The sequence below is a fragment of the Mixophyes fleayi genome, chromosome 2, assembly GCF_038048845.1.
Source record: "Mixophyes fleayi isolate aMixFle1 chromosome 2, aMixFle1.hap1, whole genome shotgun sequence".
NCBI lineage: Eukaryota > Metazoa > Chordata > Amphibia > Anura > Limnodynastidae > Mixophyes > Mixophyes fleayi.
The window spans coordinates 320,695,131-320,714,940 of record NC_134403.1 but is presented as its reverse complement, the minus strand read 5'-3'; the positions used below and the strand labels follow the sequence as shown (position 1 = coordinate 320,714,940).

At 39.4% G+C, this 19,810-nt stretch overlaps 1 protein-coding gene across 1 annotated transcript in view; it reads right to left on the bottom strand.

Annotated features, from left to right (window-relative positions):
• Positions 1-19,000, bottom strand: part of MYL10 (myosin light chain 10) — a 39,534-nt gene extending 20,534 nt beyond the window's left edge. Inside the window, exons 1-3 of the mRNA XM_075197827.1 lie at positions 18,943-19,000; positions 6,446-6,535; positions 1,328-1,403 (exon numbers count right to left, since the gene is read on the bottom strand). Coding sequence (XP_075053928.1) covers positions 1,328-1,403; positions 6,446-6,535; positions 18,943-18,945 — 169 coding nt within the window. The 5' untranslated portion in view covers positions 18,946-19,000. The remainder of the gene's footprint in view (positions 1-1,327; positions 1,404-6,445; positions 6,536-18,942) is intronic.
• Positions 19,001-19,810: the final 810 nt, after the last annotated feature.

The following is a 19,810-nucleotide window of genomic DNA, read 5'->3' as shown; positions in this document are numbered from 1 at the left end:
TGTCAGAGGCAGAACTAGCGAGCTATGGGCCGCTGTGCAGGGAAGCGGGGAGGAGGGAACGGGGGCCCACAGCTCGTTCCCCGTGCAGCGGGCCCCATTATCTCTGTGGGCCCCGGCGCACCGCACCTGCTGCACTAATTGTAGTTCCGCCACTGGTGTCTGTCCCATTTACTTCCATGACATAACAGTTTTATTAATGTCACCCAGTCATTTTTAAACCACACACATCACTTAAAAAAGGCAATGGCCACCTTTGTAGAATCCTTCTCTGCTGGCACATCTTGAACAGACTTTCGTATACAAATTATTATCTATCCTGTTTTATTATTCACACCACCAAAAAACTCACCAACACACACACACACACACCCCACCAGTTGGATACTATAATGTTTAATTTTGGCGAAAATTAGATTCCTTCAAGAGCCAATAGAGAATTTTAATTTGTCCATGAACACAGATCTATATAAAGAGAAGGAGAAAGTGGAATGTAAGTGTAATAGGCGGATCTGGATACAGAAGTGGCACAATTGTGACATATGCTACCTGAAAATTTAGTAGCTTTTCCCAACGTTCCAAGACATGTTTTGGAACCCTCACACAATACTGGGAACAATATACTTAATCTACATATATACACAAGCTGTAATATCTAATCCCTCAACCGGCACCACCCACTAGATTCCAGTATTTAAATGTTTCTGCATTTATTATTCTGAATGATTTATATTGCTGTCATTATTCACGCAAAATAACACAAGGAAAAATATTTACATTGTGCAACACACCATGTGGTATCTGAAAAGAGTTCCAGGTGAAATAACTGCAAATCACATTAAGTCAGCATAGCAAATCACTCAGTCCTATAAAGTACTGGGGAAGAAATGAATGCCAATTGCTATAATATCAAAAGAGGCAAAAGCAGCATAGAACAACATATACATATATATATATATATATATATATATATATATATATATATATATATATATATATATACACACATATACAACGATATACATGAATGATGACAGTCATCCTGTGTTTCTAAAACATTCACACATCCACACACACAATTCAATACCTATATAAAAATAAAAATCATTTAATAATGAAATAAAACAACTGCAGTTCATGTAACACATAAAGGTTCCAAACCCATAAACAAGAGGATCACATTAAATCAGTTTGGCAGACTTCCCTTTTGGCTCACTGAGTTTGACATATCCCCTTTGACTCACGCAGATTCGGTTTAAGTATAAACATTTCCTACATACTTATGTATGAATTTGATTTAGCTATCACTATTTTTTTTATTTTTTTTTACCCAGGGCAGCAAATGTGTCTCTCAGGTCTCCTTTATCAATGAAGCCGTCTCTGTTCTGGTCCATAATGGTGAAGGCCTGGTGAAAAGGAAACAGTGCATTAGTTAGATCCGCAGGATCTCCCATCCGCTCTGATCCTCGCTTACAGTCTGTGACACATTTCACTTTCAGTTAAAAATAAGCAATAAACAAAGCCTCAGTGAATTACACACGTTTAGTATGCTAATGATTCCTGACAAGGGGTTTAATTAAAATACAATTAACCCACCCCAAGTTCCTTGAACTAAATTAATACTAGGCACAATATGCTGCTGGATGGGTTCCAATATACGATTACATACAGCGAGCAGTAACTGTATACTGCAGTTGGATAGGCCAGAACACCCAGGGCTAAATACACATCACAAAATTACAACAAATTCTTTGATTAAATCAACAGTTTAATATTCTATAGCAAGATCAATTGCTTTGTTCTACTTGAACTAAAGCTACAGATGCTGTACATGAAGATTATAGTTATAGCTACAGTTTTGTGCATTTGTGTAGAGCAAACATTAAAGTGAGGGTCAGATGGACTAAAATGGGCCAAAAGTCCACAGTGATTAAAATATAGTTGATGCCTCCTTAACACAGAAGTCCTTCATACACTTCCTATTATAACAAATAATATATATATATATATATATATATATATATATATATATATATATATATATATATAATACTGTCTAATATGTTGGTGCTATATAAATAAAGGTTAGTAATAAACTGAAAAAATAGGACCTGTGACTTTAGGTATTGTGTGTGGAGACATGCACACTGACATATAAATGCTCTGCCTGCTAATCAGGCATCTGGAACCACCGTTCAAGAAAGCAAAGACTTCATCAAGTACAGTGAATTTATTGGTTGAGCAAATCCCAGGTAAGTTATTGCCATGAGCCACAGAAGTAAAACAGAAATATCGTCAGTGGCCTGTAATTAGTGAAACAACTAAGTGTCGTTTAGGTATGAAAAGTGTAAGAGAGGGTTATGGTGGAGAACCCATCCATGTTTCTGGCCCTGATTCATCGATTTAATAAATATCTCTGCATAGACCAGGTGCTGCCCTCTTTACTTCCAGAAATACCAGTGTAGCACAGATGCAGCTGCAGATGGTCCAAAATTACTTTAGATAGGCTGCATGATCCAATGCTTCTCATGGCATACTCAGAGAACCATCAGATTGCTCTCTTCAGCTAAAAGCACCTTGTCCCATCTATTTATATTCACAGCCATATATGCAACTTAGGACTACACAGTTGAACAGCCTAGAAATAACCAGATATTTGCACCATATTTGAATCTGATTACCTTCCTGTATATTTCCTATTAAACCAGTGTTTTTTTATGCATAGTTAGAATGAGAGATATATGCAGATAACTACTAAAGCAGCGGTTCAAACTGGTGGTACGCATACCCCCGGGGGTACGTGCAGGGCGTTTCAGGGGTACGCCAAAAAAAGTAAGAAAGGGCGGATTAGAGGGGCGCGTGGTTTGTGTGCCATACTGCACAGACACGTTTCTGCAGAGCTCCAGCTCCAGCTGGCACAAGTTCCCCCCTGCGGTTCAGGGTTGCATCGGAGGACGTTCCTGCCTGACGTGTCCGATCCCCTATCCCCGTTGCTGGACAGCTGTCCGGGGCTCCAGAGCCGGTGAGAGTCACAGCTGTGTATGCAGCCTGGCGGTGAAAACCGGAGAAGAAAGGCCTGCATCGGGATTTGTTACAGGCGCTACCGCTGACACCTCACTTCCGGCGAGGGCGGCCCCATTCAGAGTTAACGCTTTGACAGACTCCTCCTGGGGGAATAATCAACAGGTGAACTTCCCAACTGCCTGACAGGTCAGAACCTTATGTGGCACTCCACTACCAGACACTGACACTCTCGGCCATTAATAAAGTACTGCCGAACGCCACTGGAGAAAATCTCGCTCCCTGGCTGATTTCCTCCACTTCAAGTTTATCCTCTCCTCCTACAGCTCTGCCCTCTCGCTCGCTAAGCAATCCTTCTTTAAATCCCTCATCTCCTCCCAGTCCTCCAACCCCCGCCGCCTCTTCGCTACCATTAACACTCTCCTGTCTCCCCTACCTCCCCCCTCCCTTCCTCCTTATCTGCCACTGACTTCACCTCTTTTTTCTCCTCTAAAATCGCGGCTATCAGACTTAAAATCTCCTCCTCCACCCACTCTTCCGCCACCCCCCCTCTCGCCCTTTCTCACCCCTCCACTCTCCCCCCCTCTCCCCCCAGCCACCAACTCCTTCTCTCCTTCCGCCCCACCTCGGGTGAGGAAGTCCACTCTCTCATTTCTTCTTCCCCCCTTCTACCTGCCCCCAGGACCCCATCCCTTCTCACCTTCTTCGCTCCCTTTCCACCTCCACCTGCTCCCACCTCGCTCACCTCTTTAATCTGTCCCTCTTCACCGGCATCTTCCCCTCCGCCTTTAAACATGCTCTCGTCTCATCCATTCTCAAGAAACCCAATCTTGACCCCACCTCACTCTCTAATTACCGCCCCATTTCCCTTCTCCCATTTGCCTCCAAAATACTCAAGAGACTTGTCTGCAACTGTCTCTCCACCTACCTCTCTGAACACTCCCTCCTTGACCCGCTCCAATCAGGCTTCCGCCCCCTCCATTCCACTGAAACTGCCCTGGCTCAAGTTACGAACGATCTCCACTCGGCTAAAGCCATGGGCCACTACTCCCTCCTGATTCTCCTCGACCTCTCAGTGGCCTTTGACACCGTTGACCACCCCCTCCTGCTTCACACCCTTCAGTCCATTGGCCTCTCCGGTACCGTCCTCTCCTGGTTCACCTCTTACCTTGCCGACCGTTCCTTCCACCTCTGATTCTCTCTCCCCTTCTTCCTCCCTTCCAGTCGGGGTCCCTCAGGGCTCTGTCCTTGGACCCTTACTATTCTCACTATACACCTCTTCTCTGGGTGCACTCATCAGCTCCTTCGGCCTCAAGTACCACCTTTATGCTGATGACACTCAACTCTACCTTTCCTCTCCTAATCTCTCTCCCTCCCTTCTTTCCAGGGTATCCGCATGCCTCTCTGCCATCTCCTCCTGGATGTCCTCTAGATTTCTTAAACTAAATCTTGCTAAAACTGAACTCATTGTCTTTCCTCCCTCTCGTACCTCCTTCCCCTCTGACCTCTCCATCACTGTTGACAATTCATCTATCTCCCCTGTTCCCCAACTCCGCTGCCCTTAGGTGTCATCCTCGACTCCTCTCTCTCCTTTGCCCCTCACATTCACTCTCTCGCCAAATCCTGCCGTTTCCAGCTTCGCAACATTGCCCGCATTCGGCCCTTCCTCTCCCAGGATGCCACCAAATCTCTCGTCCACTCTCTGATTATCTCCCACTTGGACTACTGCAATCTTCTCCTTATCAGCCTCCCCCTCTCTCATCTCGCTCCCCTTAGATCTGTACTTAACGCCGCAACAAGCGTAATGCAAATCCGGATTTAATACTGTATCTTGCATCTTTTGAAACTGATTTCAAGAAACTAAGTGCATCAAGACAAAGTCAACGATCACACTAACAATCGGCTAGTGATCTGTTGAACAGTTATTACAGACTTCTCAGGTAAGACAACTAAATATTATTATTAATAATAAATTAAAAGTTTGTGAAATACTTGTGACACGAATATTGTAAAATGACATCTATGATTTGTACTTTTAGTGTAGTAATTTTCCTTGTACAACTTATTTCCTCATTTACACTATTATACATGAAGATAGGCAGTTAACAAAAGTACCAGTATTTAAAAACAGCTATTTTAAAAACAAGGGGTACAATTTATAGAAATGGGTTCAAAAGGGTACCCAAGTCGAAAAAAGGTTGGGAACCACTGTACTGAAGGAAACACCTGAGCAAACAAGGGATAGAAAGTGTATTGAAAGTGAGTACTTTAACATAACGGTGGTTTACCAAGCGTAGGCTCATGTGTAACAATGCAGGGACACTTGTCTTCTATGGATGGACAATGAAACCTCAGTAGCTGTGATGGGAATATTTGTTGGGGCACATTTGCCAGCTATGACAAAAGCTGGAATTCCAAATGGAACATCGGCTAAGGGGATGTTAAAATTGAAATCTGAGGGACTTCTCAATCGTGATATCCATTCATGAATTCAACATGCAAGATAGGAGACCAGCAACTCTGACTTGGTAGATGAGAAATATCAAAATAGTGTCATCTAGTTGGTCAATAACTTCAATGGAGAATACTTTCAATGAGTTACAGTGCATAAATTCTTCATTACATTTATTACATTTTTTAACTTTTTAAATGTATAGAGGGGTGTTAATAGGTTGGATTTTAAAGGGATGTTTGACTCTTTCCACCAGGCCTGTCCAGGGCCGGATTAAGGGAATGGAGGCCCCTGGGCTAAGGGGGCCTCCAATCCCCCGTGAGGGCCCCCCCCCCCCCGTGATCCGAGTCGCCCCCCCCCCTCCCCCCGGCACTTACCTCCTTATCCGGCGCGCTGTACACTCTTTACTGAGGAGATCTCGTGAGAGTGAGACTCACGAGATCTCAGTAAGGAGAATACATCGCGCCTGAGAAGTACTGCAGTGAAAGTGCTCAGCAGCACTGATCGGGCTGTGGGCGCCCCCGCCCCAGACCGATCAATACTGCTGCTGAGCACTTTCAAGGGCCCCCTGGATGCCATAGGCCCCTGGGCTGTAGCCCAGTTAGCCCTATGGTTAATCTGGCCCTGGGCCTGTCAGCGGCCAGTTTTATTCTAAATATTGTAAACGTACCACAGACAAATACCTAGACAAGACCAATATATGTAAGTACTAAAAGAGTGAGAAAGTCCGAACCATTCTCCTTCTGCAATAAAAGGCTTTGCTCCCCATATTGTAAAGGGGAGCGTATACCCAGTAAATAAAAAGGATGAGATAGCAAATGTGTCTATACTTTCTGTGTATGTCAAAGTCCAGTTAGAAAGAGAAGTGTGTACACCATTTGCATCACCTTCTTCGTGGCAGAAAGCAGTTGGTTATTCATAGCAGCTCAGCATTGTTTTCTGAAAGGTGCGGTCTAAAACGTCTGTAAAATTTACCTCTTTAAATTCTTGTATTTGGCTTTGATCAAACATGGAGAACACATTGGAACCGCCCCCTTCTGCCTTCTTTTTCGCTTTCTTGGGAGACTTAAAAAATAAAACAAAGACAATTGAGGTTTCAGTTTTGGAATTTCATCATTGAATTAATACATGAATAGTTTATTATAGCTGGTAGTAGAAAGAGCTGGTCTGAGGTAATACCTAGTCCCACCGTCTACTCTCTGTTGTTAGCTTGCATTATGGAACAACTTATTTATTTTTGTTTAGTAATCTGGTGGTAGCACCATTTAGTGGCCAGATTATCATGAATAATGGATGTGTACTATACTAATATTATTATATCAACAGGGAAGGGCTGGCAAGTTGGCATGAGAGGTTGTCATGGCCTCATTCAGTGATGCAAGTATTCACTTCTTCACTGTGTGGTCCAGGATTTGACATAACCATGATTATCCAGCAGGAAGATAAATATAAGTCATAGTAAAAAATCCACTTGTTTATGACTAGCTACCTCAGATTTTCTTTCAATAATAGCCTTTTATTATTAATCGGTAGATTGTTCTGTGGAACCTACAATCACATAGTTCAGCTTACATCCCCAGGCCGCAGTATAGAGTTATATGTAGAGTATAGAGTTACATAGATGTATAGAACATAGAGCTATAATAGATTTGTTTTATCCCCCATAAGATGTCTACAAAACAATAAACTTATGCCAAAAAAGTAAACATTATTCATTGGTTAGAGGAAAACTTTTCTAAGAAGCATATAAAATATATTGTGTTACTACTTATACAAACCACATTAAAGAGTTTTTAGCAGAATGCCAATATCAGCCAACTTCTAAACACAGGCTTCTTCAACTAACATGGTTGAATGGGCAGAGTTTCTAGATTTATATAAGTTAGTATGGAATCTACAAGATGAACTCCCTGGTAAATTACTGCTTCATTCAACCACAATCATTTTACTGATCTTTCAGACCAGGAAATTCCAACTGATGCAAAGTCTGTTTAATGGTGAAGTTGATGAAGCATGGCAAAACTATATTTATATTATTATATTATTATACACATTCTACAGTATTCCCTGGCTATTTCTAAAAAAATGTAGTGTTTATAATTTCAAAACTATTTCTGAAAATACAAACATTTTCCTTGTATAGCATATAATATAACTAGAATGATTTATTGGCAGTCCTGCAGAACGATCTTGTGCTTAATCCATATACCTACAGACGAAGGTACCTTACAGAATAAACAATATATATTTTCTTTGAGCTTTATTACATGTAGTTATTCTTGTACACGTGCTAAACTTATACTCACACTCCTTAATAAAAACAAAATTTCCATTTGTCGAAAAAAGGCTGTTTACCCATTAGCTATTTTCTTGACCATTGAAAACTGATTTGATATATTCCCACATTATACAAACTTTATATTCTCAATACAGTTCAATCTGACTGTAAGTTTTAAAAGTTCACAGATGAACCATTAAAATTCCAAATGCAACCTTTTTTACACCCTTGCACTTTTACCGGTATATACTCCGATAATGACACCACCATGCATCCCAGAACACACACATTGTGTGATTTCAGCTGTCTCTGCTAATACTTTGTATCAACAACTTTTTTCATAATCATGAATCAAATACAAGTTCCACGCTCATTTGTTTGTCTGGATGAGTTGTAGAAACTAGGTTCGAAACTTTTAATTTAGGCATCTTTCATAACTAATACCACAGGACAAGCATTGCACATACTTTGATTTATAGGATAAGGCTGATAAATGACACATGCTTATTAAATGGCATAAATTAAGATAACACATACAAGCCAGATATAGATATGGGTGTGGCTTTACATTCTCATGCAACCAAGAGCCTAAAAGTCTCCTCTTGATACTCCTAATCTCTAGACGAGGAAAATCATTGAGGGTGGTTTGTATTTTATTGGATATTGTTCTCCTGAACTATTTAATGGCTGAGACTTCTTTTTTTTTTTTTATAATTGTTCTGCGTCTACGGGAGGAGTTTTGGCTTGAAATGTTTACGAGTAAAATAAATATGATGGCTTTTAGTATGAGGGAGGTCTGTTAACATTTTCAGTTCTTATCTTATAATTAAAGAGATACTATCCTAAAACAAATGACTGTATGTTTTATGTTTTCAGGGATCACTATCTGTAATTAATATTGCAAAATTAAAATTTAAGATGAGGTTTTCTCTTTGTTTTCATTGATTTGGTCACAGTGGGCCCGAATTAAGTCTGAGCACAATTTTCATGTAAGTTGCGTTTTAAAACGGAGCCTGGAACAGTCTCGTACTTCAGACAATCGTATTTCAAGATACATAATGATTTGAATCAGGGAGTAAGTTTGCTCTGGCTAAACACTGCTTGCCTTACATAGACACACACAATAGACTGCAGTATTTGCACATACGTATGTGCATAAAATCACTACACATACAACTGTAAACAGTATTATCATTTATAAAAATATTTATTTTTAAATATATTTTTTTTATATATTTATGTTTTTTTATATTAATCAAATAAAAATAATTTAAATGCTTACTGTACATATAATGTGGTTTTACAGTATATCATAGTTGTTCTGTGATAGCTAGTGGCACACATACGTGTAATTTATAATTCAAAGACTATGCCGTGTCAGCCATCACTATCAGTCGGCATTTACCCCTGACCTGTAGTGGGTGTAAAAGATATTGCTGAAACCAAGCGTACTTACAAGAAACCCAGGACTTGAATCCTCTGCGTTGAAATGCGCTCAGCATGCTCTTACTGGTCATGGCTTACATTCGTCCGCCCCTCCCCTCCCCACGTTCCACCTCTCAAGTCGTAGACAGTCTTAAGTATCAGTTGTGTGGGGGCATGAATTGACTGCAATTGTGCTCATTGGCATAATGTCTATTTATAAGCATGCGCAGTGCGGAACAATGCAATATACGCTAAGCCACTGGTTCCCAACTCCAGTCCTCAGGTACCCCTGACAGTGCATGTTTTCCATATCTCTTTGCTGGAGCACAGGTGTATACACTACTAACTGACACATTTTGAAAGATCCACAGGTGGTCCTAATTTTTCACTTGTGACCTGGACAACCTGCACTGTTAGCGGTCTCTGAAGACTGGAGTTGGGAAACACTGCTCTAAGCAAATGGACATACATCCGAACATGAATTAGGCCCAGTGTGTGTAGATCCACTATCTTTTTAAACAGCGGGTGGGTCTTGTTTTATTTACTTTTTATTTACTGTTTATCTTTTATTTGCTTGTGTAACCCGACTGCAGCTTCAAAAACGAAACAGTTAAAAATGTTATTCATATATAGTAGCTATCAAATGTTCTTTAACTGGTTATATTTAAATTTAAATTATACAATTTTATGTATGGTGTCCTTTAAGGTGCTGAATGAAGGGTTCATATCATAATTTGACCGTAAGAAAAGTTATAGTTGAAATACAACTTGATATATTATTGATAATTAGAAATAGTAGTAGTTTAGATAATGTTGACTTCCGTACTTCCACTTAATCTTTATATGCAATGCAGTTTAGAATTTGCGTTTTAGTTTATTATGTACAGGACATCTGGCAGAAAGTTTGAATGAAGAAGAGATAGATAGATTACAAGTGTTAGCTTCTATCTTGCAGTGTGTGATAGAGGTACTCCCTTTTTCGATAAATAACAGGAAATATTATTTTCACGAAAGTTACCCCTATATATTGTATACTGGTGACCTCTGTGAATCTTACAACAGAAGTGTCAATGCCTCTAATCAACACTATTGCATTATCTTTATCTTCCATATATAACAACCTAACTTTCCTTTGCAGGCAAACCAGGTCAGCAACATTACAGGCAGATTAACAACACAGTCAGGACGACAGAATCATGGTGAGATGCCAGGGTCACAAGTTAACGTAAAGGTCAGCAAAGTTCAATCATATTCAAAGGATAGACAATACCAGATTATCAGACAATAAAAAGACCTATTCTTGGTCAATGAGCTTGATCTTCACATAGATTTTTATAGTCTTGGGGTAAATGACCCTGATCTGGGTGGATTGGAAGTGTGACCAAATTTATTCAGATTCATGCAAAAGGTTTACAGACAGCACACATTTGTCATGGGTGAGTGCCAGTGCATCGATCTGTACACTCTTTACTGCAAACTATGTCACAAAGTATATAAGTATGTGTAAGCAAGTATATGTGACTATAAAGACACTGGCTATGAAAAGCAGAGGACGAGCATTTTACAAGAAAATAAATAAAAGGTGAGGACAATTATTATTGTTTTTTTGTGTTTATTTAGGTCATCATGGTGCCTGCAGCATCGGACAGTAATAGAAAACAATAGAGAATACATAAAACAGGGACATAAAAAGTAGACTAAATAAGGAAAAACAAAGAAAACAAGTGGTTAGGTAGGTAGGACCCTGCTCATAAGAGCTGACACTCTAGTCAGCAGGGCCGCCATTGGGGGGGTACGGGGAGTACTAGCGTAAGGGGCTCAGGCTCACCAGAGGACCCAGGCCCACCAGAGGGCCCAGGCCCATTCTGCAAACCACCAATATTTTTTTTCTTCTTTATATTTTTATTTCCCTAAGCCTAGTGGTTCAGTGGGAATGCAGTGCAGGCAGTCTATGCAGTCCGTGCATAGTCTGTTACATCGCATACTACTCACTGCAGTCGTGTCATTCATTCATACATAGAATATTGTACTACAGCTTGTAGTAATGAGGGGGGCATCTTGTAGTATAATATTCTATGAATGGATTATGTAGCTACAGGGAGTATTAAGCGATGTGACAGCCTATGCACAGACCGCACAGGCTGCCTGAACTACATCTCTGTAATTTAGTAGCTAGACCCCCTTCAGACAGGTCCTGTGGCTGCAGCAGTCACATGGTACACATGGCTGGAGATCTTCCTGTTCCTGTGCTGTCACTGATGGAGAAAAAGGTAAGAAGAAGGGGTAATGTGATGGGGAGGGGGCATGTGTATGTGTAAAGCTGCTTGGCAGAGGGGGTATGTGTGTGTAAAGTATGTGGGCAGAGGGGACATGTGTGAAAAGCTGCTTGACAGAGGGGGAAAGTGTGTGTGTAAATCATGTGGGCAGAGGGGGACATGTGTGTGTGTGTGTGTGTGTGTGTGTGTGTGTGTGTAAAGCATGTGGACACAGGGGATAGGTGTGTAAAGCATGTCGGCAGAGGAGGCATGTGTGTGTAAAGCATGTGGGCAATGAGGGCATGTATGTGTAAAGCTGTTTGAAAGAAGTGGCATGTGTGTGTAAAGCTGTTTGGCAGAGGGGGCATGTGGGTGTAAAGTATTTGGACACAGGGGGCATGTGTGTGTAAAGCATGTGGGTAGAGAGGGACATGTGTGTATTAAGCATATGGGCAGGGAGAGCATGTGTGTGTAAAGCATGTGGGTAGAGGGGGACATGTATGTGTGTACTAAGCATGTGGGCTGAGGGGACATGTGTGTATTAAGCATGTGGGCAGAGGGGACATGTGTGTGTAAAACATGTGGGCACAGGGGGACATGAATGGCTATTTTTGTTAGTGTAGTGCACATAATAGCAACATAGGCTAATTTTACACTTTATTTAAAGTGCAAACTGACATAGACATAACTGTTAAATGAACACTTAATCTGCAATGAAAAGTTAGTTTATTTAGATAAATATATATTTGGGAATATTATTAGCAGAGGTGTGTGGGGGGGGGGGGGAGGAGGTTGTGCAGCGTCGAGGAGGGGGGGGGCCCTGCCTGTTTTATTTGTACTGGCCCCACAATTTATGATGGAAGCCCTGCTGGTCAGAAAAAATCGTGAACTTTAACTGTTGACTAAAACTTGTCCTTACTCCTTGTGACAAATAGCCAACAAATGCTCTAACATCTTAGAACGAAGGGCTATGCTCACATTTCAATGTAAAAATCAAGATCCTCATCGAAAATTCTTTTTAACTGCTATGAACTTTTCGTCTGTAACGCCTTGTATTTTTACAGGGACACGTTGATTTCTTAGCTCAGGTGGTACATTCCAGACAGTTTATCAGAAGAGCATCTATTTTCAGACGCATGAATCATTGCCCCCAAAATCCTCCTGCATACATAGCTCACTCCAAAGTGTCGCCAAGCTCAATAAACCCTCCCTGGACTCACTGGAATATAAAAATAGAGAAATACTTTTATGTCACCCTCAGTTGCATTCCAGTGCTCTAGTTAAAACAACACAGCCTCCGCTCAGTACATTTGTGTGGTCTCTCCTGTACACGTCATTACTGTTTCTCAGTATTCAGCAGCTTGAGCTAAACGTGTAATTATTTTCACTCTGCCACTTTTGTGTGGACTAATCCTTTGAAAGTAGATTTACCAAGCATTAGAAATGTTACCATGCCTTCAACGTTCCTGTAATATTGAAGAATCCCTTCAGACATCAGAAAGAACAAATTCCCAGCAGAGTTCATTTGACATAATTACTACTTGAATATTTCTAGAGGATTAAAAAAACAATTATCAGCTTTCTCACATTCACTAATACAAATACACTTATTTTATTCTTTCAGCATTTTATCCATTTTCATCCATCTGAAAAGTTGTTAAAAAAATTGTATAAAAATGTCAAATGAAATCACCTTATCAATTCTGACCCTTGGATCAAAGTCAATAAATAGGTAAAATCTGAACCCTACTCCCTAATTTGATCTATATCTCCGTTGACAATAGTAGACAGATAGGAAGATATACATAAATAGACAGAAAAGAGGAGGTCATTTTCTATGTACAGCGCAAAGTCAGCTTTATGGGTATATTTACTGAACTGCGGGTTTGAGAAAGTGGAAATGTTGCCTAAAGCAACCAATAAGATTCTAGTTATCATTTATTTAGTACATTCTACAAAATGACAGCTAAAATCTGATTGGTTGCTATAGACAACATCTCCACTTTTTCAGTCCCGCAGTTTAGTAAATATACCCCTTAGTCCCATGATGCACCTATTTGTGTTTAAATTTGCACTTATATTTCCACCAAAGGGCACAGTGTTTCGTAACACGTTGGTGGCATCGGTGGAGACATTTACACAGGTTGAGGAGTTGGGAATAGGGGGAGCGCACCTTGAACAGTACGCAATCAGCGTATCTGTGCGCATGATTTTGGAGAGCAGGAATGAGATTTATTTTTGAGGAGGAACATCATTGAAATGAGATAAAGGGATGGAAAGAGCACATTTCATTGGGTGTTCCGTGCTGTGCGGAGTAGTGCTGCCCGTTTTCAATCCTCAAAACAATTTGAGTCATGAGTCTCCATGATTAAATTGAGCCACAAATGAAAATAAACCAATCAGTATTTTACTTTAATGAAATGGGTAGTACTATGTAAAGCCTATCAGAACTAAAGCTATTGGGCCTGAGTCATTAAGATAAGTAAAGCAAAAAAAGGAGTAACTTTGCACCTTGGCAAAACCATGTTGCATTAGAGGGGGAGGTAAATTTAAAGACAAATTTATAGTTGGGGTAGGGCATCTCCTAGATTAACTTTACATTTCAGTGTAAAAATAAAGCTTTAAAATATTTGTGTGCTCAGGGGAAGGCTGGCAATTTTAACTGGGGGTGAGGGGGCAAGACTCGACTCAGCAGCCTATTTTAAAGGAAGAAAATGCAGGTGGCCCAATGACCCATCCCAAAGTAGTCCAATATGGGACTGGCCCAGGGGGCAGATGCCCCCAGCCCAGCCAGCCCCTGTGTGTGCTACATGAAAACATCCAGTATTTAACTTATGTGCAAATCAACTAATTTGCTCCCCTTGCTTTGTAACATGGTTTGTCCTGGAGAGAATGTACTCCATTTTTTCTTTCCTTTCCCTAATTATTCAAGCCCATTGTGTTTGAGATAGGATGGAGGGCTCATTTTTATACATACCCATCTTCCTGTCTTAAATGGGTATCTCTGGTATCTCATTTTTAGCTACATCTGTCCCTCTTTAAAGACATGTATTCATATACTAGTCTTAACTATTAATACCTTTTTGGATATTCCAATGCTGACTGCTGCACCTTAATATACTGCAAACGTTACAGCTACTTGACTTTCAGCTGCTTATTCTTTCAGTTAACAAGGTTCTGTGTGTCTTGGATTCCCATCATATGTCTGGATTATAATAATCAGTACAATTTAGCCACATTATAGCATATTTAAGCTTTTGAAGGACACTGCAGGCCGACAATGTAGATGCCCAAACACTTATCAATTCAGTTGACCACTTTTATTTTTTTTACATTGCTCATTTTAGTTATTACATTAGTCAAAGTACATCAATAAATGTGTTTTACTGCAAAAATGTAACTGGAAAAAATTAAATATATCCCATTAAAATTCTAGTAATAGACTCAATTCTAAGTTTCTTTTCAGAAAGAAAAGGAAGGTTCTCCCTTTCGAATAGTAAGTAACCTCCCTGTAAATAAGCCCTGTCCACACTTTTTATCATTTAAAGAATTATGCACTGCAGAAATAGAAGGACTCAAGGAACCTCAGGGATCCACCCAACTCTGACCAGTAGTTGGTCCACATTTTTGTATCTCCAGAGTTGCTGCCACGTATTTCCCATAAAACTAAGTGCAGTTGCACAACAATGTGCATGTGAGGTCACAAATGATCATTTGCGCTGTGGTTTTCATAAATGACCCATAGTGTGAGTGGCATTTGTGCAACTTCACTTATTGGGACAAAGCAAGCCCAGCCCCAGATTCATGCAAATAATACCCCCAAACCCTGTCCCAGTCTGCTCAACAATATATGTCTTCACTGACATTTCCATAAAGCCCGTCCCTTTCACGGTCTGTGAATCAGGACTGAAGTAGGGACAGTTAGGAGGTATGTTGTATGGGTAACCTTTGAGTTTGAAATATCCGGTTATAGACAATACTACTCAGCTGCACAGCAAATGTACATCTCAAATTCAGTCACTTTATAGAAATGTTTACATACATTATTTATGAATGTTACAAAAAGCTTTTCCATATTAGTTCAACTTGTTTTCTATGATATAAACAATGATTTGTTTCTTCAAATATCCATGGCAAAATTTAACATAGCAAAATAAACAATTGCAAAGTAAATGTCAACAGATATTATTTATAAATGAGCAGCAGTTAGTTTGAATAGCCCTGCTTCTCTACTCGTTAAAATGATAGTAATTAACAGTACAATTAAAAATAAAACTAGCTGATGTTTAATCAGCGTACTGGAGCAGAATTGTCTGTCTCATTAAGCAAATACTGTACACTCATCCCAGCAAACCACAGGCAGCGATGGACTATGAATTACTATATAATTGCATACCATTCTATATGACCGATGGAATATAATGGTCTGTTCCTCTTTTCCCAACAATTTTTCTAAGTGCATACTAAAAACTTCTTTAATACTGTGCCCATGTTACAGCAAATAGAGACACATAGGAAAACAGAAGCAACAGGATACATGGTGTTCCAAGTGAATTAGTTGTTGCCAGGGATCAAAATATGGGACCAACATTGGACATGGGACTACATTGTAATTTGCTTTATTTGTTTTTTAAAATATGTATCAACAGGTTGTATTGTGGGGTATTACACAAGTATTTGCTCTGTATATCAGGCTAGAGCTGCAGGGCTCAATAAAACCTGTTAACACATAACTGAATTGAATGCAGCTCATATTATTTGCTGTATTTCTGATACATAAAAACAATCTCACTAAGCACCATCTCAGAGAAAGATTATTTGATTAAGTCATTACTCATAATTATAGGTAACATTTTAGGGCAGTTGCAAAAAATTATATTGTGCTTACTGCACTTGTGAAACGCCAAGAATTACATTGGGAAGGACAGATCAGTGGTAACAAAGTGCAAACATTCATATATCATGTATTGCAGAAAGAACTGTTTTGCTTATTATCATGAGTTGGAATCCACTATCAAAAACATTGAATGTGACTAGAGAATAACATTATCTAATTTATGTATCTATTTATTTATTTATCTGTCAGTACTGCTAATTGATTCCCAAGGTGTCAGATATACATAACACCGGATAACACCATTTAGATCCAAAAGACAGTTGTTGTCGGCGCTTGTCTTTAACACTGACTCTGTGTGTATCTAACAAAATGAAAATAGGAGGTATTGGTTCAAACTTTTCTCAAAACATTTAAGCCTGCACCCCAGCATGAAGGATACCTCATTGTATGCTGATCCTACACCTATATGCTTCAAACACCATTAACAATACCTAACCAATTTCTCCTAACCTATGAAACTCTTTGCCTCGTCCTACCAGACTGTCACCCAGATTCTCAATCCTTTATACTATCCCTAAAAATTCACTTCAACATGCTTGCCTACCTTACCCCCTGAACCATCTGCTCCATCTATTCATCACATTCAATCTTGCCCCATTTTCACTTACTGTCTCTCTTTGCCCTATATCTCTCTAGTATATAATCACAGGCAGAGTTCTCTTCTCCTTATATCTCTTGTCTGTCTGCCTGGTATGACCTTGTTGTTATGTCTTAAGATTAATCCTCCGCTACCTCATGCTAGTATAATTCACTACCTCTTGATTATTATATGTAAGAAGTTATTATTTTGTAAGTGCATACACCTAAGGGGGGGTTTTTCTTTGGATCCTTCACTTGGGATACGATGCTGTTGCATGCTAAACCCACAAGGAAAATAGAGTATATATTTTTTAACAGGATTACACAATGATTGTCCTCTTTGTTTATCTTTCATATATACCACTATGAGGACATACAAGGAATTTTATGATACAAATTTGTTGGTCTGAGATTATGCACATGTTGGAAGCATTCAAGCACATACAAATGAGATTTTCAATCAACCCCGAGTGAACACCGTTCCATGAACGGTGTTTTTGTATTTGTATCAGTCATTAGCACCATTTCTATATCGATATGAGTGTACTGTTATGGAGCTGAGAATGATTCAGCCAAATGCACCAGTGTGAGCCTGTCTAATCAGTGACGGATTAAGGATACATGCACAGAGTCATACAGGCCACATTGCTCCTCTTTCTGAGCTATCTTCAGATCAAAGCAGAATGCATCCCTAACAGTGATTTAAAAAGGGAATATTTATCCCTATGTGGATTGCAATGGCCATTCACATGACCATTTGAGGTAAAGCAGTAGACCTGAACATACCTGGAAACAATAGGGCAGAACATGTCTATGCTCTATCTAGAATTATGGTTGCCATAGTTTCTTACATTGTAAAATAGTTTCCAATGATACTTTGCTGCTGAGCCTGGCAGCACATGGCTCAGTGGTTACCACTGCTGCCTCACAGAGCTGAGGTCATGGGTTTGATTTTAACCAGGGCTCTATCTGTGTGGAGTTTTTATGTTCTATCTTTGCATGGGTTTACTGTGGGTATTCTGGTTTTCTCCAGGTGTTCCAGTTCCCTCCCAGGCTCCAAAGACATACTAGTAGGTTCATTGTCTTCTCTAGTGACAATGAGCTCTAATGTTTGTGTCTCTGAGGTAGGGAATATAGATTGTAAGCTCCACTTAGGCAGGGACCCATGTGACTGATATTCTCTATAAATCACTGCATAATATGTAGTCACTAAACAAATAACTGTTAATAAATAATAAAATAAATATGAGCATGTGACACTCAACAATTTCTCTGTGGAATTTGGAGCACTACAATCCCTATCAAATTTATTGGATTGAATTCCAACTTTTTTTTAATTTATATTTTGCTTCAATAATGACTCATAAAGCTCAGATAATAAAATAGATGGTATGGTCCATAATCAACATTGAAGAGGATTTTTATTCTGTATTTATTCAGTATTGCAAAATTGGGACATTTCCAGGGTCAAATATATAAAACCTGGGACTGCCACTGAAAATTAGGGACACTTGTTAATTACGCTGTGACTTGCCTCAAAGGGTCAGGTGAACAACTCTTGCAGTCTTTATGGGGATCCCTTTTTACTGTACCATCTGAACTCCAACCCCACCACCTCATGTGTTGTAATACATATAACATGCTCCAAGTATTTTCCAATAAAGAGAAATAGCATGTTCCCAAGTACATGGAAATATATAGCAAGTCCTAACACCAATCTTTCTTTAATTATTGTACAGGGTGTTCTTGCCAAACTGATTTCTATATGGAAGGTCTGGGACACTTAGGGCCCCAAATACCACTATTAGAAACCACTACTAAGCCCTATGCTGTTGTTGTAGCAAAGAAAATATCACTTTTCTTCCATTATGCACGTAGTTTTCAATATGTCATCGATATGAATAATATAAAGAATAATATAATTTAAACATTATACCTAATACACCTAAAAAAGTTAGTTGCAAAATATCTACTAAAATAAAAATCGAAAGAGAAGAATTGAATGAAATACTGCTAATATTTTCTCAGCAAGTCTTACCATGCTGCTGGTGCTGCTTCAGATCCCTCAGTGCCAACTATCAAGCCAGCTAAATCCATACTGATTGTCTTTTTATAGTGTCACTCAGGATTAAATATGTTTGTTCCAAGTTTAGACAATAGAAAAAGTTCTGTAACTGGATCTGAGAATTATCCAAGGCATCTGTCCCAGAGGGCCTTTGTTTTTCAGAGAAATATTAGTTAGTTGCAGGAAGCCCTTTTAAAATTGACTTGAAATGTTTCTGGAACTGCACATGTCACATGGAATGCAGGCTGGCAGCTAAAGCCTCTATGGGATATCAAAGTCACTTATGCTCTATAGATAATATGAAAATTACCAATGTGATGCAGCATCTAACTTATAGTAATTTAAACATACAGGAGATAATTAAATTACACAGATTCATGTGCTATCACTCTTTACAGTGAATCAGATTTTATCTCTGAGCTTCACCTAAGTAATCAAAATTGTTCTCCAAACATTTTTAGTAATATGGGCTATTCATCATCATCATCATCATCATCATCAGCTACTTATATAGTGGCACTAATTCCGCTGCTCTGTACAAAGAACTCTCTCACATCAGTACCTGCCCCATTGGAGCTTACAGTCTAAATTCCCTAACATACACACACACACATGCGCTAGGGTAAATTTTTGAAGGCAGCCATCTAATCTACTAGTATGTTTTTGGAGTGTGGGAGGAAACCTATGCAAACACAGGCTATTGAAGTAGTATTATACTAAATATCATATATTTTATCTGTATTGAAGTGATTGCCTAACCTGGCAATATCAATGGGAGCGTCAATATTTACTTGCCTTCCAGCTCATCACTAGCTTTATTAGGTGAATGTATCCCCTTTTT